The 26,896-nt window shown below is 41.2% G+C and overlaps 1 protein-coding gene across 1 annotated transcript in view; it reads right to left on the reverse strand.

The window, feature by feature from the left end:
* LOC121579232 (follistatin-related protein 4-like) overlaps window positions 1–26,628 on the reverse strand; it is a 262,850-nt gene extending 236,222 nt beyond the window's left edge. The window contains exons 1-2 of the mRNA XM_041893638.2: window positions 26,424–26,628; window positions 10,978–11,122 (exon numbers count right to left, since the gene is read on the reverse strand). Of these exons, the coding sequence (XP_041749572.2) occupies window positions 10,978–11,112 (135 nt within the window). The 5' untranslated portion in view covers window positions 11,113–11,122; window positions 26,424–26,628. The remainder of the gene's footprint in view (window positions 1–10,977; window positions 11,123–26,423) is intronic.
* Window positions 26,629–26,896: the final 268 nt, after the last annotated feature.

A 26,896-nucleotide genomic window follows, 5' to 3' on the forward strand; every position in this document is an offset into this window, starting at 1 on the left:
TGAGAAAACAGAGAGCGGACAAAGAGAGACAGAACAATGCTCTAGGCCTAGACTCAATCAGCTAGCTAATATATGTGTGTTTTTCCTCTGTTTGGCTCCCATTTAAACTCCCTGACTAGATTCAATTGAACATCATACAGCATCCATGCACACATATTTTTGGGAGAGGTACAATTGCAACAGCAGGGTAACTCAGCCCAAGCTGTGTCGTAATGGATGCTGGTAGAATATATGCCTCTCGTATGCCTCTGTTCCTCTCCTATAAGGGTGCTGTGCAGCCACTCTCATTCAAAACTCCATATGCTCGCTTTCATTTAAGCCAACAGTGAGACTCTGTGTGTGATTTAGTTACTTGTGCCAGCTTGGCTAGCTAGACTCAGCACACAGAGCCTTGCCGGCAGCCATTAGACTCTGATAAGGAAGAGCAGACTAGACAATATGAACCTTATGTGGACACCCACACTGTATGAAGATGAAATAGAGAAAAGCTGTCAATCGCCAAAGGGTTTATCAGGTTCAATTCAAACAAAGCTAGCACACAAAGCTAAGAATGTGTCTGGTATGTTAATGTGAAATCTGTTCAGAAATGGGGAAGATCAAGTGCTGTAGCATTACAGTATATCCATAGGCCTATCTAAGTGTGTTGTGTGCCCATCAGTTGATACCAATCACCTCTTTCAGAAAATAAGCAAAAAACACATCTAGTCTGACGATGAAAACTGAATACAATGCAATACATTACTTTGACAAATCCTAAAGTAAAGCAAAAACGTTCCTGCATTCGAAAATTCTGTCAAATCTCAACTGACAAATTACTTTTCCCTGAATTCTAATTTCCCCCTGCATTCCATTTTGTGTGGTTAGTAGGAGTGTCGGGAGTCATGCTGCATACTTTCCCTGAAATGTACTGGCATGATTTGTTCTCCAAGTGTTTCTATTCATTGTAATTACACTTCCAAAGATGGAGGGAGACAAAAGAGTTCCACTGAGTTTTCAAGAGCTTTTTACATGCCCAGAGTTTCCCTAATTAAAGGGATAATCGCTTTCCTAGTGGAGGGCAAGACTGGTCAGGCTGAGAGAGAGGATGCAGGCTCACTGCTAATACGGAGTCACGTACCCAGGCCACTCTACTCATGATATGACCATTTCCCCCCAGGAAACAGCCCCAGCGTGAGAATGAGTTTGAGACCTACTTAATGTAATGGTTCTGGGTGTAAATAGTCATTGTGTTTTAATGGATAAAACAACCTATAAACAATGATTGCATTAACTGGAAAAAATGCCTATTTGCATGATTTTATCTGACAGGTTCTGCGGCGTAGTTAGTTCTACTAGTGAGCTTGTGTAAGTAATGTGGATTAATAGAACATTACACTACACCACACCTTTATGTTAAGTTCAATAGACTCTAGCTAATTGATCCAACACGTTACAGATTCCACGATAGAAATGTTAAGGTGATTCCGAATGAACCGACATATGCAGCGTTCACCGTGAATGCAGTCTCCGCTAAAGCGGGAAAATTGCCTTTAAATATCAATCACGCTGTAAAGCCGAACTTCTGCGATGCGGATTGAATAGAGCCCTAAATTTATGTTGTAAAAAAAGTTATATACTGTATATACACTACCAGTCAAACGCTTGGACACACCAACTCATTCAAGGGTTTTTCTTTACATTGTAGATTATTGAAGACATCAAAACTATGAAATAACACCTATGGAATCATGTAGTAACCAAAAAAGTGTTAAACAAATCAAAATATATTTTATATTTGAGTTTCTTCAAATAGCCACCCTTTGCCTTGATGACAGCTTTGCACACTCTTGGCAATCACTCAACCAGCTTCATGAGGTAGTCAGCTGGAATGCAACAGGTGTGCCTTGTTAAAAATTAATTTGTGGAATTTATTTCCTTCTTAACGCGTTGGAGCCAATCAGTTGTGTTGTGACAAGGTAGGGGGGAGGTATACAGAAGATAGCCCTATTTGGTAAAAGACCAAGTCCATATTATGGCAAGAACAGCTCAAATAAGCAAAGAGAAACAACAGTCCATCATTACTTTAAGACATGAAGGTCAGTCAATACGGAACATTTCAAGAACTTTGAAAGTTTCTTCAAGTGCAGTCGCAAAAACCATCAAGCGCTATGATGAAACTGGCTCTCATGAGGACCGCCACAGGAATGGAAGACCCAGAGTTACCTCTGCTGCAGAGGATAAGCTCATTAGAGTTACCAGCCTCAGAAATTGCAGCCCAAATAAATGCTTCACAGAATCCAAGTAACAGACACATCTCAACATCAACTGTTCAGAGGAGACTGTGTGAATCAGGCCTTCATGGTCGAATTGCTGCAAAGAAACCACTACTAAAGGACACCAAAAATGAGAAGAGACCTGCTTGGGCCAAGAAACACGAGCAATGGACATTAGACTGGTGGAAATGTGTCCCTTGGTCTGGAGTCCAAATTTGAGATTTTTTCTGTGTCTTTGTGAGATGCTGTGTGGGTGAACGGATGATCTCTGCATGTGTAAAGCGTGTAGGAGGAGGTGGTATGGTGTGGGGGTGCTTTGCTGGTGACACTGTCTGTGATTTATTTAGAATTCAAGGCACACTTAACCAGCATGTCTACCACAGCATTCTGCAGCGATACGCCATCCCATCTGATTTGGACTTAGTGGGATTATCATTTGTTTTCAACAGGATAATGACCCAACACACCTCCAGGTTTTGTAAGGGCTATTTTACCAAGAAGGAGAGTGATGGAGTGCTGCATCAGATGACCTGGCCTCCACAATCGCCTGACCTCAACCCAATTGAGATGGTTTGGGATGAGTCGGACGGCAGAGTGAAGGAAAAGCAGCCAACAAGTGCTCAGCATATGTGGGAACTCCTTCAAGACTGTTGGAAAAGCATTCCAGGTGAAGCTGGTTGAGAGAATGCCAAGAGTGTGCAAAGCTGTCACCAAGGTAAAGGGTGGCTATTTGAAGAATAAAAAAATAAAAATAAAATTGATTTGTTTAACACTTTTTGGGTTACTACATGATTCCATATGTGTTATTTCATAGTTTTGATGTCTTCACTATTATTCTACAATGTACAAAATAGTAAAAATTTATAAAAACCCTTCAATGAGTAGGTGTGTCCAAACTTTTAACTGGTACTGTATATAGCCAGGATTGTCTACTGTTTTCCAGCGAGTCTTCAAAGACACAACATACTGTACATGTTTATGTTGAATTTATTTGACTTATTGATCAAACGAAGGACCATAATTGTTTGTGTTCATTACATTTGAATTAAGCTATACAGTTGTCAAGTCTGTATTATCGAAAGGTAATATCACAAAGTTTCTCTTTATTCTCACTTGATAGATATGACTGATTACACTGTTTCGAAGTATTGTTGCTTTCACACATCACATGTTTCAAAAGAGTGCTCAGCCGCTGTATATAATTAAATCAAATCAAATGTATTTACAAAGCTCTTTTTACATCAGCAGATGTAATCTGTTGAGTCCATTTGTTTCTGCTATTAGATATTTTAGTACATAGCCTAGCTGAGAAAAGAACACAAGGCTGAACAGAGATATATTGGCCTCTTCTGTATGAGAAGTATGAGAAGTTGAGAAAAGCAACACAAAGTGGCTCAAAGTGCATATCATCATCTGTAAGTACCACAGTAGTAAAATAACATTGTCTTCTCCAAAGATTGCCCCAAATGGCCTCCATTTCATTCAGCCTTACATGCAGATACCACTGTAGGTGTCACAATAGAGTTGTCTGTGTGAATTCCCTCTAGGTCACAGACCTTGAGGACTTGACTACAAGCTTGAGTGGGTAAAAAAAATGTGTTGCACTGTCGAGTTCTAGCTGCATTTTTTTCTTTAAAATTGAGTTATTGTCATAGCATTGTTCTGTTCAATGTTATCTTCCTATATATTATTCTAAATACCCCCAATTCATGTTGTTAAGAATACAATATAAAAATAGCTGACACCATTCAAACCAATGGGGGTTCAGAATTGTAAAGCCAATTATTTCAGAACAATCTTTTTGCAGATAGAACCTTATAGTCCCAAGCTCTCGTCATGCTAATCTCAAACCTCACAGTTGCCCAATTTCACTCAATCTCCATCCTTATCTTTCCCCTGTATCCTCAATACCGTCTCATCATATTTCCTATTTTCCATACTCTCCTCATTCTTATAGTTTATTCCTATCCCTCTCTATATGGAGTGAATCATGTTTATAATCCAAAAGGTAAAAAAGTTCAAATGCAGAGTGAATTGGATTCTGAGATATGGCTTTGTGAGCTGTGAGGCTGTTATGTGAGGTTCCATGATGCCAGAGGTTGGAATGAGAAATTGAGAGAGAGGGAGGCTGATGCTGATGCCTTATGGCTGACCCTGCCAGAGCCAGGTGGCCTGATGGCCTATCATGGTGGCTCCTCTCCAGTCGCCCCAGGTGCTGTAACTGCACCAGGACAATGGAGGCTCTGCCTGGCATTTGTCAGCTCATTATTTACCCAGCAATTACATTTACATTTTAGTCATTTAGCAGACGCTCTTATCCAGAGCGACTTACAGGAGCAATTAGGGTAAAGTGCCTTGCTCAAGGGCACATTGACAGATTTTTCACCTAGTCGGCTTGGGGATTAGAACCAGCGACCTTTCGGTTACTGGCACAACCATCTTAACCACTAAGCTACCTGCCGCCCTGAGGAAACTGTACAGCAATCTCTGTCTTAGTCTTTCATATGGTTACAAAGTGAAGCATATTACTGGAAACTTGCCAAGTTTACCAATAAACTACCAGAATTGTGTTAATTTTCAACCTTTTGGTTAATTCAGATTATCACAGGTGTCTGTAATTATCTCTGACTCTCTGTGTGGTCTTATCATGTAAAATACATAACATGGGCAAATGTATGGGGACACCCCTTCAAAATAGTGGATTTGGCTATTTCAGCCACACCCGTGGTTGACAGGTGTATAAAATCGAGCACACAGCCATGCAATATCCATAACATATCCACAAACATTGGCAGTAGAATGGTCCGTACTGAAGAGCTCAGTGACTTTCAACGTGGCACCGTCATAGGATGCCACCTTTCCAACAAGTCAGTTCATCAAATGTTTGCCCTGCTATAGCTGCCCCATTCAACTGTAAGTGCTGTTATTGTGAAGTGGAAACATCTAGGATCAACAACGGCTCAGCCACGAATTGGTAGGCCACACAAACTCACAGAACGGGACTGCCGAGTGCTGAAGGGCATAGCGCGTAAAAAAAATTGCCTGTCCTCGGTTCCAAACTTCTTCTGCAAGCAACGTCAGCCCCAGAACTGTTCCTGGGAGCTTCATGAAATGGGTTTCCATGGCCGAACAGCCTAAAATAACCATGCTCAATACCAAGCATTGGCTGGAGGGGTGTAAAGCTGAGCAGAGGCAGTCAACATTTTGAAACTATTTAACCATAAATGTAATTGGACTCTGGAGCAGTGGAAACGCGTTCTCTGGACTGATGAATCACGCTTTACCATCTGGCAGTCCAACGGACAAATCTGGCTTTGGTGGATGCCAGGAGAACGCTATCTGCCCGAATGCATAGTGCCAACTGTAAAGTTTGGTGGAGGAGGAATAATGGTCTGGGGCTGTTTTTCATGGTTCAGGCTAGGCCCCTTAGTTCCAGTGAAGGGAAATCTTAACGCTACAGCATACAATGACATTCTTCACCCAACATCAGTGCCCGACCTCACTAATGCTCTTGTGGCTGAATGGAAGCAAATCCCCGCAGCAATGTTCCAACATCTATTGGAAAGCCTTGTAGTGTATATCTGATAATCAAATAAGATGATTTAAAAATAAAATATAAAATGGCAAAGCTGTAAAACATTATCCTAAATATAAACCAACTTAGTGAATACCACTGGTGTTGAATATGAGTGTTTACGCATGAAATATACTTTATATTTTATTTATTTTATAATATCATTATGTCTTCTTTGTAAATGTTTTGGCGCCAAACTGGTGGCATTTGTGAAAAAAGTAAATAGTTGGAAGGGTTGCAGAGTTAATTGAAAACAATGCCATTGTTGATTAGAAGCTTTTTTCATTAATTAGGCTATATTCTCTTTACCCATTTGGTCTATCCATTAGAAACTCATGAACAATATGGACACAGAGATAGAAAAAAATAAGGAATGCTAAACGTACTGTATGAATATATTCTTTTATTTTAGTTATTCAAGTATAAATTACCAAAGTTACCATAGATTGAAATAGATTACCATAGGCCCTAGCAGGCCTGGAATTTCGTGATTTTAGGGGCAATGCCATTAGGCCTTAGAGGTGCCCAATCTGACAGGGCACCAAGGCCATCTTCTAGGGTACCAAGGCCATTAACCAAAATAGCCAATTAAATTGATTTGAAAACCAAAAAACACTAGCTATTCTGTTAACAAAAATACAAGTGTATGTAAATGTACATAAATAATTAGCCTACATGTCAAAGTGTAGGTGATAGCCTATGCATATTTGCTACAGTCAGTCATGTCCAGACCGATGATGACAGGAGGGAAGCACCAGAAAATGTAGCCAAACTTTAATGAGACTTCTAATTACGTATAGAATGCATTTGGAAAGTATTCAGACCCCTTCACTTTTTCCACATTTTGTTACGTTACAGCCTTACTCTAAAATGGATTAAATAAATCATGAATCATGAATCAACACACAATACCCCATAGTGACAAAGTTAAAACAGAAATACCTTATTTACATAAGTATTCAGACCTTTTGCTATGAGACTCGAAATTTAGCTCAGGTGCATCCTGTTTCCATTGATCATCCTTGAGATGTTTCTACAACTTGATTGTAGTCCACCTGTGGTAAATTCAATTGATTGGACATGATTTGGAAAGGCACACACCTGTCTATATAAGGTCCCACAGTTGACAGTGCATGTCAGAGCAAAAACCATGCCATGAGGTCGAAGGAATTGTCCGTAGAATTCAGAGACAGGATTGTGTCGAGGCACAGATCTGGGGAAGGGTACCCAAAAACATTCTGCAGCATTGAAGGTCCCCAAGAACACAGTGGCCTCCATCATTCTTAAATGGAAGAAGTTTGGCCAAACTGAGCAATCGGGGGAGAAGGGCCTTGGTCAGGGAGGTGACCAAGAACCTGATGGTCACTCTGACAGAGCTCCAGAGTTCCTCTGTGGAGATGGGAGAACCTTGCAGAAGGACAACCATCTCTGCAGCAATCCACCAATCAGGCCTTTATGGTAGATTGGCCAGACGGAAGCCACTCCTCAGTAAAAGGCACATGACAGTCTGCTTGGAGTTTGCCAAAAGGCACCTAAAGACTCTCAGACTATGAGAAACAAAATTCTCTGGTCTGATGAAACCAAGATTGAACTCTTTGGCCTGAATGCCAAGTGTCACGTCTGGAGGAAACCTTGCACCATCACTATGGTGAATCATGGTGGTGGCAGCATCATGCTGTGGGAATGTTTTTCAGCGGCAGGGACTGGAAGACTAGTCAGGATCGAGGGAAAGATGAACGGAGCAAAGTACAGAGAGATCTTTGATGAAAACCTGCTCCAGAGCGCTCAGGAACCCGATCCAACATCTCTGGAGAAACCTGAAAATAGCTGTGCAGCGACGCTCCCCTTCCAACCTGATAGAGCTAGAGTAAAGGGTCTAAATACTTATGTAAATGTGATATTTCAGTTTAAAATTGTCCCCCCCCAAAAAATGTATTTGTCATTATGGGGTATTGTGTGTAGATTGATGAGGGGAAAAAAACTATTTCATCCATTTTAGAATAAAGCTGTGTAACAAAATGTGGAAAAAGTCAAGGGGTCTGAATACTTTCCGAATGCACTATACACACACACACACACACACACACACACACATACACACTACATACGCTCACATTATTTTCTATTTTTCTTTGCTAATTTTCTTACTTTTAAACGCTGCATTGTTGGGAAAGGGCTTGTAATTAAGCATTTCACGGTAAAGTCTCCACCTGTTGTATTGATTTTGTTGTGATTACCTGTTAATTACCTAAATTACCATAGATTCTGGTAACTTTGGTAAATTACTGGTAGCTTTGCAACCCTAGTCTTTCAGGTCTCATATCAGGTCTGCCATCCAGACTAGATTGTTTCAGTGGCATGTGTTTGTCTACATTTCTCATTGTTTCTGGTGTATACTGGCCTGGTAGGCTGACTACGCTTTATTTGCTTATTCATTCCTGAAGGCTCCAGCTCTGCAGCATATTGATGCAGTCCAATCCACCAGAACCACCCCAGGGTTGACTTTAAACTCCTATGCCTATTGACAGCTTTTGAGTTCCCATGTCCTGGGTTAGATAGGGATGCCTGGGAATGTCTTGTTTGCATTGAGGGATTTAAGAGGACAGAACAGAACTACTACTACTTGGCACGGTGACACGCCACGGGCCAGCCAGTCTGGGAAATTAGACTGGGGGAGGGAGGGCTTGTAATGATTTCACCTCTGTGATTAATGTGCAAATTCACATTAGAACTTCACGCATCTTAACCAAAACGCTCTGTTCATCACAACCAGGCAATGTCACTTCCCTTTTCAAGCTTCATCCAGACCAGCATGAAAAAAAGAAAAATGGGGGAGACTGCTGTGTGGAAGCTAATTGGTTTTAGGTCTGGCTCGAAGTGATATAGTAAACCCACACCATCGAAGTGATTGTCATGCAAGTGTGTGTACATGTGAACTGTTTGGAACAACATTTCAAAGAGACAAATGGTAGTGTGACAAAAGAGTGTCCTTGTGAATGGTTCTTTCTGGGTAATTGATGAACACACTCTGCAGCCAACTGAGCCTCCTCTCCTCGGTAGAGAGAGAGACAGGCAAGATGCATGACGCCTGTGATTGCAAGGTATCTAAGCAACCCTCTGTCAAGATCACATGCAGAACCACACAAGGAGCAAACACTCAAATGCCCATGTTGAGCAGGAAGAGTGTTTCACTGTCTTCTGCATTCAACTGTATTACCTAAAATTGTGCTATGTATATTTGGATTCATTTTATGGCATTTGTTTTCAGCTATGTCATGCAAAGCATAAAATAATTTATGGGGAAGTAGGGAGGACATTTTTACATTTTAGTAGACGCTCTTATCCAGAGCGACTTACAGGAGCAATTAGGGTTAAGTGCCTTGCTTAAGGGCACATCGACAGATTTTTCACCTAGTCGGCTCAGGGATTAGAACCAGCGACCTTTCGGTTACTGGCACAACGCTCTTACCCACTAAGCTACTAAGCTACGAGGAGGAAAGTCACAGATGTAAAGATAGAGTGGCTTCTAAAGACACAACATGCAGAGAAGAATAACGGACACAGACAGAGAGATTTATACAGACGGACAGGGAGACAGAGAGATTTATACAGACGGACACAGACAGAGAGATTTATACAGACGGACACAGACAGAGATATTTATACAGACGGACAGGGAGACAGAGAGATTTATACAGACGGACACAGACAAAGAGATTTATACAGACGGACACAGACAGAGAGATTTATACAGACGGACACAGACAGAGAGATTTATACAGACGGACACAGACAGAGAGATTTATACAGACAGACAGGGAGAAAGAGAGATTTATACAGACGGACAGGGAGACAGAGAGATTTATACAGACGGACAGGGAGACAGAGATATTTATACAGACGGACAGGGAGACAGAGAGATTTATACAGACGGACAGGGAGACAGAGAGATTTATACAGAAGGACAGGGAGACAGAGAGATTTATACAGACGGACAGGGAGACAGAGAGATTTATACAGACGGACAGGGAGCCAGAGAGATTTATACAGACGGACAGGGAGACAGAGAGATTTATACAGAAGGACAGGGAGACAGAGAGATTTATACAGACGGACAGGGAGACAGAGAGATTTATACAGACGGACAGGGAGAAAGAGAGATTTATACAAACGGACAGGGAGACAGAGAGATTTATACAGACGGACAGGGAGAAAGAGAGATTTATACAGACGGACAGGGAGACAGAGAGATTTATACAGACGGACAGGGAGACAGAGAGATTTATACAGACGGACAGGGAGAAAGAGATATTTATACAGACGGACAGGGAGACAGAGAGATTTATACAGACGGACAGGGAGACAGAGAGATTTATACAGAAGGACAGGGAGACAGAGAGATTTATACAGATGGACAGGGAGACAGAGAGATGTATACAGACGGACAGGGAGTCAGAGAGATTTATACAGACGGACAGGGAGCCAGAGAGATTTATACAGACGGACAGGGAGACAGAGAGATTTATTCAGACGGACAGGGAGAAAGAGAGATTTATACAGACGGACAGGGAGACAGAGAGATTTATACAGACGGACAGGGAGGCAGAGAGATTTATACAGACGGACAGGGAGACAGAGAGATTTATACAGACGAACAGGGAGACAGAGAGATTTATACAGAAGGACAGGGAGACAGAGAGATTTATACAGACGGACAGGGAGACAGAGAGATTTATACAGAAGGACAGGGAGACAGAGAGATTTATACAGACGGACAGGGAGAAAGAGAGATTTATACAGACGGACAGGGAGTCAGAGAGATTTATACAGACGGACAGGGAGACAGAGAGATTTATACAGACGGACAGGGAGACAGAGAGATTTATACAGACGGACAGGGAAAACAGAGAGATTTATACAGACGGACAGGGAGACAGAGAGAGGGATACAGTGGGAGAGTGGTTGAAAGGGCGGGGGTGGTAGAGAGGTTGGAGAGAGAGTGAGCGAGAGAGAGAGACAGACAGACAGACAGACAGACTGACAGACTGACAGATAGAGTGACAGAGAGAGAGACAGAGAGAGAGGCAGACAGAGAGAGTGACAAAGAGAGAGGCAGAGATACACAGAGAGCGACGCATACTGTATATTTACCCTGGTCTGTGATCCCTGGGAGGGGTTTTCTGGTCTGGTTGCTGTATCCATGCTCCTCCGCCCTTCAGCCAGCCAGCAAACAGAGACAGAGGCTCCGAGCAGGACAGGAAGTGCCCAAACACACAGCAAGCCCATTAGTGTCAGGCTGTCAGGAAAAAGAACATGACAACAACTGTCACACTGCTGCCCCTGACTGACTACTGCCTTTTCACTCACATCATAGCATAGCATAAAACAGTGCAGCATAGTACAACACAGCACAGTTCAGCAAAGCACAGAACAGTATAGCAAAGCACAGAACAGTATAGCAAAGCACAGAACAGAAGAGTATACCACAGCAGAGAACAGTACAGTATAGCATTATACAGTGCATTACAACAGTATAGTGCAGTACAACACAGTACAGAGCAGGTCCCTCTTTCACAGGCTCATAGCCATACTAATTTAGCATCACCTCAACTCATTAATCTGTATAAGATGCACTTATTTAGAGCTGAGGAGCCCTCTGCTTAATTGTTTGGTAATGTGACTCTCCAAACTGTCATAATGCTGTGAAAGAATACACAGTGTTCCCTGCAACCATGTATAGGTCTATACTATGTAAACACACTCAGGCTGTAGAGTGTGGACAAAATTCCATGGCTGATGGATTCTGGGAGAAGAGAGGAGAGGAGAGGAGAGGGGAGCGGAGAGGAGGGGAGGGGAGGGGAGAGGAGAGGAGAGGAGAGGAGAGGAGAGGAGAGCTTGCCCTTGTGAAATGAATCAACAGAAGAGATCTGCCAGTCAGTTTGTTAATGTGCTGCTGCATTGACGTCAGCTCCGCCAGGGGCAGGTTAGCGTTTTTCGTCATGAATCTTGTTATGGAGGCAGCTCTGCAGAGTGGTCACTAGCTAACACAGCCACAAAGTCATAACATCTGAGTTTAAACCTAACCTTAACCCTAACCTTAACCACATTGCTAAACCTAACGCCTAACATTAAATTAAGTCCAAAAAGCTAAGTGGCTTCTAGGTCCATTTATTTTTCATAAAGAGAACAAACTTTGGGGAAAAGTGATTATTCAAGCAGCATACTAATCAGCCGGCGCGTTCAAATTTGTGTAGAATGCCTGCTTCTTTTTGTTTCACCTGAAGCCTAAATTAATTTAAAGTTAATCAACATGCCAAAAGGATATACAAGTTCAATTTATATTTGACAGAAGAACAATTCAAAAAGCATTTATATGCTTGACCTTGGGTAGGGTATAAACAAGAATCTAAATACTTGACACCTCCTGTTTAATACTGTACTACACATGAGTTATTTGTTGTCAGAACCACTACATGGCTGTAAACCTAGCACAGGCATTGCCATCTTGTTGTATTCAGGGTGTACCTCCAGTACATGTAGTCACTAGCCTACCTCTACCTCTGCTGCTGCCTGCTGTGTGTTGATGTGTGCTGGTGAATATATCCCATGACAGCAGTACAGACATCTATCCCCAGAGGCCTTCCTGTGCCAACTGATCCTGTCCACAGGCGGCAGATCATCTGCTTCATTCATACGCTCCTGTCATCGGCACTTCCTATTTCTGCCCGCGGCCGGGCCGCCTCGCTAGCTCGCATGCAGCTCCAATGGTAAGGGCCACCAGCCAAGCAACAATATAAATGCAAGTGATCAGCCGGTCGTAGGTACTGCCACAGCACACTGTCGTAATTATAAATGGCACAGGCCTGTTGCGACAGTTAGTCTCCTTTCAGCGCCTTTCCACCCTGCAAGGCAGAGGAGGGGAGGGGGGAAGTCCGAAGAGAAGAATAACATCTGTGACCGTAGTGATGTGTGTTTGCTACCCCAAACCAATGCAACCGAGAAGGGCTTTCTTTGTAATAAAAACTCCAAGCCTAGTAGTGGAGAAATATCATCAGTCTGCAGCTGCAGCGGTTTCAGAAAGCACCTTTACTGACGGATGTCTTTATAGCACAGAACAAGGTTACCAAGGGGATTGCCTCCCTGTATTGTTTTTACAATGCTTGGATGGCTTGCCCATTTGCTTTGTGTTCCTGGTGGGTCACCACAGCAGATAGAGGGAGAGACCAGGGGAATGAAACTGCCCATCAATGGGAGGAATGGGGGAATCTCGTATTTTACCCGTTATAGTTTGGGTGTCAGGGTTAACAGGATAAATGATTCTAGGAATTGTACAGTGCCTTCAGAAAGTATTCATACCCCTTGACTTATTCCACATTTCGTTGTGTTACAGCCTGAATTCAAAATAGATTCAATGTATATATTTTTTCACCCATCTACACACAATACCCCATAAGGACAAAGTGAAACATGTTTTTAGAAATGTTTGTAAATGTATTGAAAATGAAATACATAAATATCTAATTTACATAACTATTCACAGATGTGAGTCTTTTTGGGTAAGTCTCTAGGAGCTTTCCACACCTGGATTGTGCAACATTTGCCCATTATTATTTTCAAAATTCTTCAAGCACTGTCAAATTGGTTGTTGATCATTGCTAGACAACCATTTTCAGGTCTTGCCGTAGATTTTCAAGCGGATTTAAGTCAAAGCTGTAACTTGGACACTCAGGAACTGTCACGCCCTGACTCAGAGGACGCTTATATGTTCAGTCAGGGTGTGTATATTCCTTGTTGTGATTTTCTATGTTGTATTTTCTATGTTTAGATCTAGTATGTCTAGATCTATGTTGGCCGGTGTGGTTCCCAATCAGAGGCAGCTGTCGCTCGTTGTCTCTGATTGGGGACCATACTTAGGCAGCCTATTGGCACTAGTGGGTTGTGGGATCTTGTTCCGTGTGAGGTATGTTGTTTGTGTACCTTGGACTTCACGTTTCGTTTTGTCATTGTTTATTCGGTTCAAATAAACATGTATGCATATCACTCTGCGCCTTGGTCTGACCCGTCTATGAACGAACGTGACAGGAACATTTACTGTCTTCTTGGTAAGCAACTCCAGTGTAGATTTGGCCTTGTGTTTTAGATTATTGTCCTGCTGAAAGGTGAATTTGTCTCCCAGTGTCTGGTGGAAAGCAGACTGAACCAGGTTATCCTCTACGCTTTTGCCTGTGTTTAGCTCCATTCCGTTTCTTTTTTATCCTCAAAAACTTCCCAGTCCTTAACGATTACAAGCATACCCATAACATGATGCAGCCACCACTATGCTTGAAAATATGGAGAATGGTACTCAGTAATGTGTTGGATTGGATTTGCCCCAAACATAACACTTTGTATTCAGGTCAAAAAGTTAATTGCTTGCCATATTTTTTGCAGTATTAACTTAGTGCCTTGTTGCAAACAGGATGCATGTTTTGGAATATTTGTATTCTGTACAAGCTTCCTTCTTTTCACTCTGTCAATTAGGTTAGAATTGTGGAGTAACTACAGTGTTGTTGATGATCCATCCACGTGAGAGGTGTGGCATATCAAGAAGTTGATTAAACAGCATGATCATTACACAGGTGTGCTGAGGACAATAAAAGGGCACTCTAAAATGTCACACAACACAATGCCACAGATGTCTTACGTTTTGAGGGAGCGCGCAGTTGGCATGCTGGCTGCAGGAATATTCCTTTCTCTACCATAATCTGCCTCCAATGTAATTTTAGAGAATTTGGCAGTACGTCCAACCGGCCTCACAACCACAGACCACATGTAATAATGCCAGCCCAAGACCTCCATATGTGGCTTCTTCACCTGCGGGATCGTCTGACACCAGCCACCCGGACAGCTGATGAAGCTGTGGAGTATTTCTGTCTGTAATAAAGCCCTTTTATGGGGAAAAACGTATTCTGATTGGCTGGGCCTGGCTACCCAGTGGGTGGGCCTTGCTCCCAAGTGGGTGGGCCTATGCCCTCCCAGGCCCACCCATGGCTGCACCCCTGCCCAGTTATTTGAAATCCATAGATTAGGGCCTAATTTATTTATTTAAATTGACAGATTTCCTTATATGAACTGTAACTCAGTAAAATTGTTGTTCAGTATGATTTTACTTTGACATTATGGGGTATTGTGTGTAGGCCAGCGACAAAAAAATCTCAATTTCATTCATTTTAAATTCAGTCTGTAACACAAAATGTGGAAATGATCAATGGGTTTGAATACTTTTTTGAAGGCACCTGTATATGACGAAGCAACGTGATCCTCTGTAGCTCAATTGTTAAGAGCATGGTGCTTGTAACGCCAGGGTTGTGGGTTCGATCCCCGGGACCACCCATACCTAAAAATGTATGCACACATGACTGTAAGTCGCTTTGGATAAAAGCTTCTGCTAAATGGCATATTATAAATCTCCACCATTTTGAAGTGTTTCAGTAGTGGATTTTCACAGCCCGGTAGCAAGCTATCTGCTTTAGTTTTTAAGATGATCGAGCTCTGTCGAGGGAGAAGCAGTTTTTTACATATTGAATATATATTTATTTCTTCTGAACACATTTACGTTTGTTGGGAATGTCAATTCTTGCAAATATTTTCAAAATACTTACCTTTATGTTCGCTAGCTGGACAGGTAAACGCCCATGAGTACTAAACTGTAAACCAATCAAAACTCGTACTGCTGATCACGTTATCCATATCTAAGGTGGTAGACAGCTGGTAACAGAGCGAGAGATATCCGTCTGACATTTACAGTTTAGTCAGCTCTTATCCAGAGCGACTTACATTTTTCATACTGGCCGCCCGTGGGAAACGAACCCACAACCCTGGCGTTGCAAGCGCCATGCTCTACCAACTGAGCTACAGGAGGGCCAATCCAGGGGTTTTCTTTATTTTTACTATTATTACTATTTATTATACATTGTAGGGGTATACAGAAGATAGCCCTATTTGGTTAAAGACCAAGTCCATATTATGGCAAGAACAGCTCAAATAAGCAAAGAGAAACAACAGTCCATCATTACTTTAAGACATGAAGGTCAGTCAATACGGAACATTTCAAGAACATTGAAAGTTTCTTCAAGTGCAGTTGCAAAAACCATCAAGCGCTATGATGAAACTGGCTCTCATGAGGTCCACCACAGGAATAGAAGACCCAGTTACATCTGCTGCAGAGGATAAGTTCATTAGAGTTACCAGCCTCAGAAATTGCAGCCCAAATAAATGCTTCACAGAGTTCAAGTAACAGACACATCTGACAAACTGCTATCATGTAAAATATGTTTTGTTTTTTGTAATCAAACTATTTAGTTATAGAAACATGTTACCATCAATGCAAGCTATTAAATGACTCCCAGCTTAGATTACAGCAACTTTAGTAATGTAGCTAGCTTGCTAGTTAGTTAGCTAGCTAGCTAGTTACAACAAGTAGATATGTTGCTAGCTAGCAGGAGCAGATATCCATGGTACTATCTCTGCTGATCACCTCTGCCAATCACGTTATCCATATCTAAGGTAGTAGACAGCTGGTGACAGAGCGATAGATATCCGTCCGACAAACTGCTATCATGTAAAGGATTTTTTAAAATGTGTAATCTAACTATTTAGTTATAGAAACGTGATACCATCAATGCAAGCTGTAAAATGACTCCCAGCTTAGATTACTGCAACTTTAAAATATTATTATTATTTATTATTATATGCAGCTGACACACACACATCTTTCTATCTACATGCTTTTATTTGGGTTTCTATGCAAAGTATATGATTTAATGTTTCTTTAAGCCTGCAGCTAGTTCCTTGAAATTAGATATATAATCATGCCAAAGATTGATAAAACATTGTAATGCACTGACAGAGAGATAGCTAATGAAACACAAATTTACATTTAAAGTAGCTGGCTAAGCTAGTCAAACTGTAACATTGGCTAGCTTTCAATAAATTGGCTAAATGGTCAACGGAGGTATCTCTTCATTCGATCAAGCCAATTCGTATTGCATGCTGCATATTTCAAGTGCACTCGAAAACAGATATTTGTCTTATTTCAGTCTTTGGGAGCTAGCTATATCTGTTCCTCTTCATCAGACAGCAGCTCGCATTTTCACGAGGCTGTGTTTACATCGTAGATAGAAGCAGGCCATTGGCTAGCTTCATCACAAGGGGTATGTACTGGTGTTCTGATTGGTTCCAAGTTTAGAAGTTCAGCAAATTTGCCTGTGCAGACAGTGTTAAAATATAATTTTTATGAGAAAATGTGCAAGACTTAAAGGTGCCCAAATGTTTTATAATCATCATAAGAATGTTTTACTGTCATTAACAAAAAAATCTGCTCCTCCTCGACGGGAATCGATCAACGTCACGTTTTTCAGCTTCGGCCCACCACCAATGTGTAGCAAAGCACCACCACAAAGCGTTATATTTTACAACGGATGCTGCAGAAGAAGCGAACTCCTTCTTACGCAACTCTTTTGTCCGTGCGTTCACAAAAACACAAGGCTGGTTGGTGCGCCCCAGTTGGCTGGTGGGCCTGCACACACAGCTGGCTGTTTAAACCTGTCTGAAAACAGCCTATACTATATCTTTGTATATAAAAAATTATCTGAGCTGCATGCAATTGAACAAGTCACAGGAAGCATGCGCTCCTATCGTTGCCTTCCTTGTAGACAGAATAAAACAGGGTTGGGCGGATTACTTGAAACATTTACTAGCCTAACTTAAGCCTACTAAGACATAAATTAATAAATTAAAAACCTGCACATATTCAATAGCCTGGAAGAAACAAAGAAACCTAAAGAAAAGTTATTAATTAATGTATTTATTTATTTTAATTATTTTAATCTGGTAATAATTCATTTTCTTCCATTTTGCTCTAGCATCAAATTATCAATAATAAAATAAAAGCAACAGTAAACATGTCATCCCACACGAATGATGCAGCGCCCCCCTTGGGCCAATTGAGATATCACACATGACTAACACATTTCTGTTAATTACTATAGCTCCTGCCTTGGGCCAATCAGTGTAACTTTGTAAATGCTGGATCTCTATGGTAAGATGAATTATTCACCTAAGTTTTGTCAAAATCGGCCCTGTGCTGTCTGAGATATCCTGTGTGATTAATGTACAAATGAACGGACTGAGACAGATCAACATTCCCCTCCCCAATTTCATCCTGGGGGACAACTAGGCCTACGATATTTCCTTGAAAAGTAGACTCAAACAGCATATGTTGGATAGGAATTGCCTTTAGCAAGGTACGGCGCCTTGTTCTGGCCAATCCCCTCGAACAACAGCAATCTCTCCATCGATTGGAGGAGTATTAGGCTACTAGTGATTGACACCAATATGTCTGACTGTCTGACTGTAGCCTAGGCTACCAGTTGCATTCTTTCGATATAAAAAGAAGACGGAATGTGACTGACCTGCACAGGTAGGAAAGTGTCCAGAGGGCTGTGAGCTGATTGACCATAGGTTAGGTGTGAATGTTCTGAAAGATTAATTCTAATCAATCATCTGAATACTTTAAGAACCCCCAACGACACCTGATGGGTCATCAGCAGAACATTTAGTAATATCCCTAAATTGATGTTGGTCATCTGCTATTGTCTGCTTGATTTAAAGCAGCGTCTAGTAAGATTCAACAAAAAAAGAAAGAAATGGGATGTTTCAAACCGGATTAGTTTTTACAAACTGCCCCCTGTAATTCTTTCTTTTATGTTTTTATTCTGGGCGTGAAGATATTTCAACATCATGTCTAGAAGATAAAAGTTTACACTGATATCTCGTGCTTGTCTTCCAAATGTAAAGGTGTCCACATAATATTTAAATTGAGGAAGCGTGGTCATAATCATAGTACGGGTGCTGATTGTGCTGCAGCACTCCCTGAAAAATCTGAATTAAATATTTGTATAAAAATAAAAAAAAATAAAAAAAAGTACTAGCCCTTTACTAGTTCTGTATTAACGGACCGATAAAGCAACTGTAGCGTGGGCAAAAAATGAGATGCATTTATGGTTGAGAAAGTGAACTTGCCATTTTCCCAGAGTTTTCAATGTAGGCCATTCATATGAAATATGTGTGCAGTAATTTGTTTTAAGCATCAATTTGTTTTAAGCATCAATTTATCAAAACGTGTTTTCTTGCTCTAAGTGCCAGCAGCACCTGTCAAACTCTGCAATGACTCGGAAAACAGGGATGTCGTTGTGCACGAGATTCGAAGGCTATTATCAGAGGACCCTTGAGTTTGCCAAAAAACTAAACTAGAATTGTTACTCTCCCGCCATATAAAGATTACTGACATAGCAGCACTGATGTCAGTGAATAAATGTCGATCGAAATAATAAGAAAGCTGATAATTGTGCATGTAACTTGATGGTGAGAGCCCACTAATAGATTGACATGCAGTCTATCTAATCATAGGCTATGTTTCCATTTCTATACAACAAGTATATTTTACCAGTGTTGGCCTTTTACCAGATCCGAATATTTTCGCATGAACTGTATAACTGATCAAATTTCTGTAGGCTATATATACAACATTCTGCCCATGTGAACAAATGTATTGTAGGCCCAAAACACAGCCATACATGATTTAATGAAAAGCAGCTAAACACACAGAACACTGTTTTACTTTCTGTATTCCTTTACACTCGTACCCGTATACAGGTTGAAAATGGCAGATTTGGACAGTAATAAGCCCTAAATTGGAACGTAGTGGCTGTACAGTAACATGCTTTACATTACGCCAGAGCTCTGGCTCAGCCCTTCGCAGCGCTGTATGGGTTTTGACTGACAGCCGTTATAAACTTGAGCACAGCCCATAACAAGAAGATGCCTCTATCCCTACCGCTAATTGGGCAACTTTTGCTAATATTTTGTTGACTGAGTCAGAGAAATGCTGTAAATTACGAGGACTCCTGTGTATTTTGAAAGATGAGACGTTGAGGATTATAATAAATACCGCTTTGATGTCATACAAGCAAGCCAAACACCTGTGAATCCAAATGTGCATAAAAGTAATGTAATATACAGTGTCAATGTTTATGATCACTTTGTTTGATATACAGTTACAAGATGACATGGCGTTATACACTGAACAAAAATATAGATGTAACATGCAACAATTTCAAAGATTTTACTGAGTTACAGTTCATATAAGGAAATCAGTCAATTTAAATAAATTCATTAATCCCCAATCTACGGATTTCACATGACTGGGAATACAGATATGCATCTGTTGAAAACCAGTCAGTATCTGGTGTGACCACCATTTGCCTCATGCAGTGCGACACATCTCCTTCGCATAGAGTTGATCAGGATGTTGATTGTGGCCTGTGGAATGTTGTCCCACTCCTCTTCAATGGCTGTGCATAGTTGCTGGATATTGGCGGGAACTGGAACACGCTGTTGTACAAGTCGATCCAGAGCATCCCAAACATGCTCAATGGGTGACATGTCTTGTGAGTATGCAGGCCATGGAAGAACTGAGACATTTTCAGCTTACAGGAATTGTGTACAGATCCTTGCGACATTGGGCCGTGTATTATCATGCTGGAACATGAGGTGATGGCGGCGGATGAATGGCAAGACAATGGGCCTCAGGATCTCGTCACGGTATCTCTGTGCATTCAAATTGCCATCAAAAAATGCAATTGTGTTCGTTGTCCGTAGCTAATGCCTGCCCATACCATAACCCCAGAGCCACCATGGGGCACTCTGTTCACAACGTTGACATCAGTAGTATGAAAAATGTATGGACTCACTAACTGTAAGTTGCTCTGGATAAGAGCGTCTGCTAAATGACTAAAACGTAAAATGTAAAATGTAAACTGCTCGCCCACAAGACGCCATACATGCTGTCTGCCATCTGCACCGTACAGTTGAAACCGGGATTAATCTGTGAAGAGCACACTTCTCCAGCGTGCCAGTGGCCATCGAAGGTGAGCATTTGCCCACTGAAGTCAGTTACGATGCCGAACTGGAAACGTGGTTATGCACATAGTCATACCTCAAAAAAAAAATCACCACAGCTGTTATGGAAACAGAAAGTTTCGGTACAATTTTATAATTGCCGACAGATAATTTGTTAGTTCGACATTGTGGGATCTTTTTGTGTCTTTAAAATTAATTATGCGAGAAATGGCGGTGGAAAGTAAACTTGGAGTCACTCGATGATAAGGTGTGTGGTCCTCCCCCTACGACTCTGGAAACCATGAAGTTTATTAGGCTACAGATAAAATAAGTTATGATGAACTTCACAGGGTGGTGAAAGTGCACGGTGATCTTGATGCTCCTTTCCAATAAATATCGAGGGTCTTATTCTGGTGACATGATGATCGAATATTGACTGCCATTTGACAAATAAAAATATTCTCGCTCTTATCCATAATAATCTCATCATGTAGGCTACCGGTAGAGTTGAAAATGCGATGGAAACACATTGAACTTTAGATTTTTATTCGGTACATGAAAGCTTTTGAGTGCACCACGTCATCATGCAGTGATTTTTATCAGCAACAAGTCCATTTGGTGGAAACACACCACTGGTGGGAAAATCCGCATATTTTATTTATGCGGATTCTAGAATATTCGCATGAAAATCTGTCGCCAATTGGATGGAAACCTAGCTAGAGTTGAAGACTCTTCTTTGAGTCATAAGTGCATTGTAAATACTTAGAAACTGTGTACACTTTGGAGAGGTGTGTGGAGACACCACTTAGTCCTCACAATCAAACCCTTTAAAAAATATTGTCTTATGTTGCACCTACCCCACATTTCCCAGGGATATTCTAATCATGTTTCTAAATATATCCAGAATATTTTCAGATTTTGTTATCAACAAATGCGGCGAAAAGTACAGTAAATTTAAAATGCACATAAAATCAACAATGTAATGTTTGGATTCAGTCTTGTGTCAGGTGAATTGTTAATAACAGACTCATAAACACAAACAAGAAATAGGCTACAGCTCGCTTCACAGCTGTTTCCCGCCAAAATACAAGGAAACTCGAGATATTGCACCTACAGCGCTCTGTACGCAGCGTTGGACCCTAGCTGGAGCGCCTTGCTTGACAAAAAGCCTCATAAAACGTGTGTAAAGACTAGCGGCCCCGGTTGTTTTCAGCTCGAATATTTTTTTGTTTGGTTGACAAGATGAACTCTGCTCATTGGTCAAGCATAGGTGGTGGCCGCTCAAGACTTCAGCGAATTTCATCTTTTGACGCCACAAGCCAGCCGCGCCTCGATTTTGCCGCCCGCCGCCCTATTTCCATTGAAGTCAATGAGAGCTTTGGGTCTGTAAGCGCCATAACGCCAGCACTCTGAAACAGAGACTGACAGCAAACCAGCAGTAACCAGATGGCCCATATCTTTCCCATAATTCCCCAGACACTAAAGCAGTGTATTGAACTTAAAGGGGTTCTGGCAGAGAGAAGTCTATGACTGTGTCCGAATACCCTTACTTGCATTCTACATAGTAGGCATTTTGGGTGTGTGAAAAAATTTAGTATGCTTTAAATGCCAGGATGTCATACTCATTTCGGATTTTAATCTAGTAGAATTTGCTGCAAACGATTGAGGAAGATAATCATCTTCGAGATCCACAAGTGTTTGACGTTTTTTGGGATGATTCTTGTCCTTGAGGCAGAACTAAGCGATTTTGGCTAGATGGGCCGGCTGCAATGTCAAAATTGGCTATATGTAAAAAATCATATAAACAAAAATGTGTTTAGGGATTAGGGTTCGCAGTGTGATTAAGGTTAGGGTTAAGGTTAGGTTTAGGTTTAAAATATGATTTTATGACTTTGTGGCTGTGCCAGCTAGTGACCACTGCAGAGCTGCCCCCAGAACAAGATTCCTGACAAAAACGCTAACCTGCGTTTGACAACAGCCGAAAATCAGCTGAGGGGACTAGCTGTACCAAAATGAACGATTGCGCATTAGATTACGCATTCTCAGTAGGATGAGCCTAGTATGCTGATATATGTTGCTTACTGCATTCCTTTTTTACTAAACAGTACGTTCTAAATAGTATGTAGTACGATTTGTACACAGTATGCAGTTTAAGTAAGTAATAGGCAAGCAAGATTTTGGACAAGGCCCATGACTGCATGCAGGACAGGTGTATTGTTTAATGTTATTACTCAATATGTTGAGTAAGAAATAATGATTACAACAACACAAAATCTAATTTAGTCATCATCATAGTTTAGAATTGTTTGGAAACAAAAATATATTAGCAAATTCTCCAATTACCTCAATTTTCACATCTAACAGCACACAGATAACCATTAACGACACACTTGCTATCCAACATCATTTGAGAGTCAAGCACTTCTAATAGGAACTTGGATTCTCAGTAGCTAGCGACTAGCCTTTCTGGGAGACCTCACTATTAATTATTGTCTGACACTTTCTCTTGTCCCCGCTCTATCTCTATAGAACATAGACTCAGAGCTCTAGGGCCCAGAAAATAATAAGACAGAACATACTCACTACCATAGAAGACACCTGTCTACTTCGCTGGAGAGAGGGCCTCTCTGCTCTCTCGGCTGACATTGCCTTTCCTTTGACAAGATTCTGTGACCAGGTCTGTAGCCTAAGGGTGTTAAAGCTCACATACAGCTTGTCAGCTAGTGGGAGACACACACCGTGACCTGTTAAAGCCAGAGAAGTAGAAAAACCCCACAGGATATTACATGACTTCAAGACGAAAGGAGTACAGCAATAACGTACTACCGGGTGGCCTTGTCTTGTAGATCAAGTAGTTGTATTGCTGATCTTCTGATATGCCAGTGAAATTCAAGTGAAACTGGCATAGGAGAAATGCATCTCTCTCTCTCTCTCTCTCTCTCTCTCTCTCTCTCTCTCTCTCTCTCTCTCTCTCTCTCTCTCTCTCTCTAATGCATAGAAATTGAAGCAACCGATCACAATCCTCCTACACTGCTCTCATCTGATTCTGTGATTCAGACAGAGAGCCAGCCACACAACACTATTTGTTCTAACAGTGTTGGCCATGCACTGAGCTCAAACCTCTGGCTCTAAATGTAATGCAGTAGAAAAGGTCATTCCAAAAGTTCAACAAAAGTGATCAGAATTTCAAGTGAACAACCAGTGAGCCATTCACCATACATTGGATCCAGTGCGCTTAGGAAAATGCAGTATATGAGAAGAACATCTAATATCGGTCTCTTATGTTCAGAGTCTTACTTATTATAGCCATGAAGTAATCAGAGTTAACACACTACAGTCTCATTATGTTGAAGCTTTCAATACATTCTCAGTACAATGTCGTACAGTAGCTAAGGCATTCATTTTTTATTACATCTGTTGTTAACGTCATTTCATAAGTTAAGTAAACAAGTCGTCTTGTCTGGTCAACTCACTAAGACATATTTGATCTGCTAGTGCACACTGTGGGCAGTGAGTCACTCATTATTTCTCTCATGGTTCTATATAGGTGCGTGAGTCAATAGATTTGTAATGTGGATGTACTATACAAACACATTTATTGCACACTAGCAATGATCAAAGTGACTTGAATTATATTGCATGCAAATATTTATGTTTCTGTTGTAGACTTAAAAGCACTATAGCCAAAAAAATTAATAGATATATTATTTCTGCATTCTTTTTAGTTTTCAACTGAGAGATATAGTAGCATTGACCTAACTATATTGGAAAATGATATTGGTTGCATATTGATATCATTATGAAAATTACAATGACAATCAGGTTAAGTAGTTCAGTTTCCACTCCAGCAGAATAGCAAATGCAAATATGAAAAATAAATGCTGCTACATTTGCATTAAAAGGCACTCACACTAATTTTTTCCATCTGTCAAACTAAGTGCTCTAGCAACAACATGGTATTATGGGAGCAGTGAACAGAAACAGTGAGTGTCAACACAAATCACAAAAATAAGCAATTCTTCAAATGTAACATCCACTCTTCATTTCAGCTTCCCATCATGCTACCAACCATGATCAATAACAGAGCAACACCCTCCTATTGCTAGTTCTAGTTCTAATCAAAGGTCTCCATTCCCTCTGTAGAACTGTACCACAAATATAATGGCACATGTATTCCCCACTGCAGTAAGAGAACACCTCTGAGGAAATCAGAGAATTATATCGGGGATGATAAAGACAGAAGAAATCAGAGAGCCTATCCGAAGAAAATAAAGGCTACTCTAATGTATCTCTATGAAGGGAATGCCTGAAAAGGAGCTTAACTTCCACTCTAACCATTAGTGTTGGAGGAGAGGAATATGAGTGTGTATGAGTCATTAAATCCTATTTTCTATGGAACTGCAACGGTAGTAATCTGTGGGACACGGGGCCATAATGTCAGCTAATAAGTTATTGACACGAATAGATTTTCAGCCGCAACAAACAGTGAGTAAGTGATTCAGTCACTTCGTGATGCAGTTTAAGTTGTTCTATAGGCTACGAACACTGGGAATATAGATAGGAGTAAAGAAAATATAGCAGCCTAGGCCATAGCGAGCAAGAAACCCGTAGGTGTGAATGGACTTATTTCAGCACCATGGACAGCTCCATTGTTGCCGCTATACAGTGCGCAAAAGTCATTCCTACACACCATAGCCATACACACTGCTATACACTGTTTTCTCACAGATTTCCAACTTCTCAGCTACAAGCTATAGCCTACAGGGTAACTGTAAAATTATAGTGGTTTTGGAGAGTGTACAGAATGTATGGCCACACGGATTTGACGCTGCATCGGTGCACAAGACCCCGTGCGATCGTCCCTGGTTGCGTTTCTCCTGTTCAGGAATTTCACCATACACGTTTCATGAGAGGTACGTCAAATTGAACACAAATACATTAGGGCTGCCGACTGTTTCAGGAGAGTCCATCGTGCCCTGCCAATGACTCACACTACGGACCGAGGATGCAGAAATGTGTCTGCGTGTCTCATTGATATTATTTTAGTACAATGCTGACCACATCCAGGGCATCCAAACAGAATTCAGTGACAGATTTTAAAAAAAGTGGCCAGTATAACCTTTCCCGACCGGAACATGTTTCTGTGAAACTGTGGCAAGATAAATAAAATATGTGTTGATAGCCTAAGTTAAAATAAACCGTTAAGAAAGCCGCTGGAGTAGCAGCCTATCTGAAAGACTAGAAGACTACAGGTAACATAGGCTAGTCAACCTAAAACGAACGTGTTATTAACTATAAAAGCTGCTGTGTCCGGGGAGAATAGTCTACCCCAACATTTATAAATGTATGGTATTACAGTACCATTATTGTCATTGACATCCCACCCATGTGTTGAGAATTACATTTAAATGGTTTAAACCTATTTTTGCGACAGTGAACGTTGGAGTAGCCTATATTGCATAATTAATGCACCTTTTCTCAATTATTCAGAAAACTGATTTAGAAATCCAGTCGCATTTCTCTTCTTCATTCATGCTCTTATCCAATCACACGCAGATATTACATAGCGCCCAGATAACATGCAACCTATAATGCATCCCTAAATTACCAAACAAGTATTGTAAATTTCTCCCCTTCAAACACAATTGCCTCCTTACCTGTCGTATTCGACTAGCGAGGAAAAATAAATATGCCAACAAATATGCCACCACAGATGTATGATTCAGTGTATGGTGCGCAACGACTTTCTTAGTTCCAGCCTCAGCCCGGTTGCAGATTAGTCTCGTGTGCGACGTGCTTTATTGAATTACGCTCGCGAATAAGCATGCGTTGGATGTTCCCACTTCTAGCAGCGGTGCTCCATTCTCCAGCTCTGAGTGCCTCTCACTACTGGCTTGCCCTATTTCAACCGCTTCAGTCTACACTTTTTTTGACGTCACCCGCTGCTTACAAATATCTGCAGATTCCGCGCCATGAGCGACACCTGTGCCCACGTTTACTTAGCATGTTTGACCTGTGACCCCCAACTGGGCAGGTAGCCACGGAAACTAAAAAAACGGTTATTTAATAAGCATTAAGGGGCTTGCTCATACATTATTATGCCAAGTCTTACAATGCATTATAATGCCAA

Source organism: Coregonus clupeaformis, chromosome 13 (assembly GCF_020615455.1).
Source record: "Coregonus clupeaformis isolate EN_2021a chromosome 13, ASM2061545v1, whole genome shotgun sequence".
NCBI lineage: Eukaryota > Metazoa > Chordata > Actinopteri > Salmoniformes > Salmonidae > Coregonus > Coregonus clupeaformis.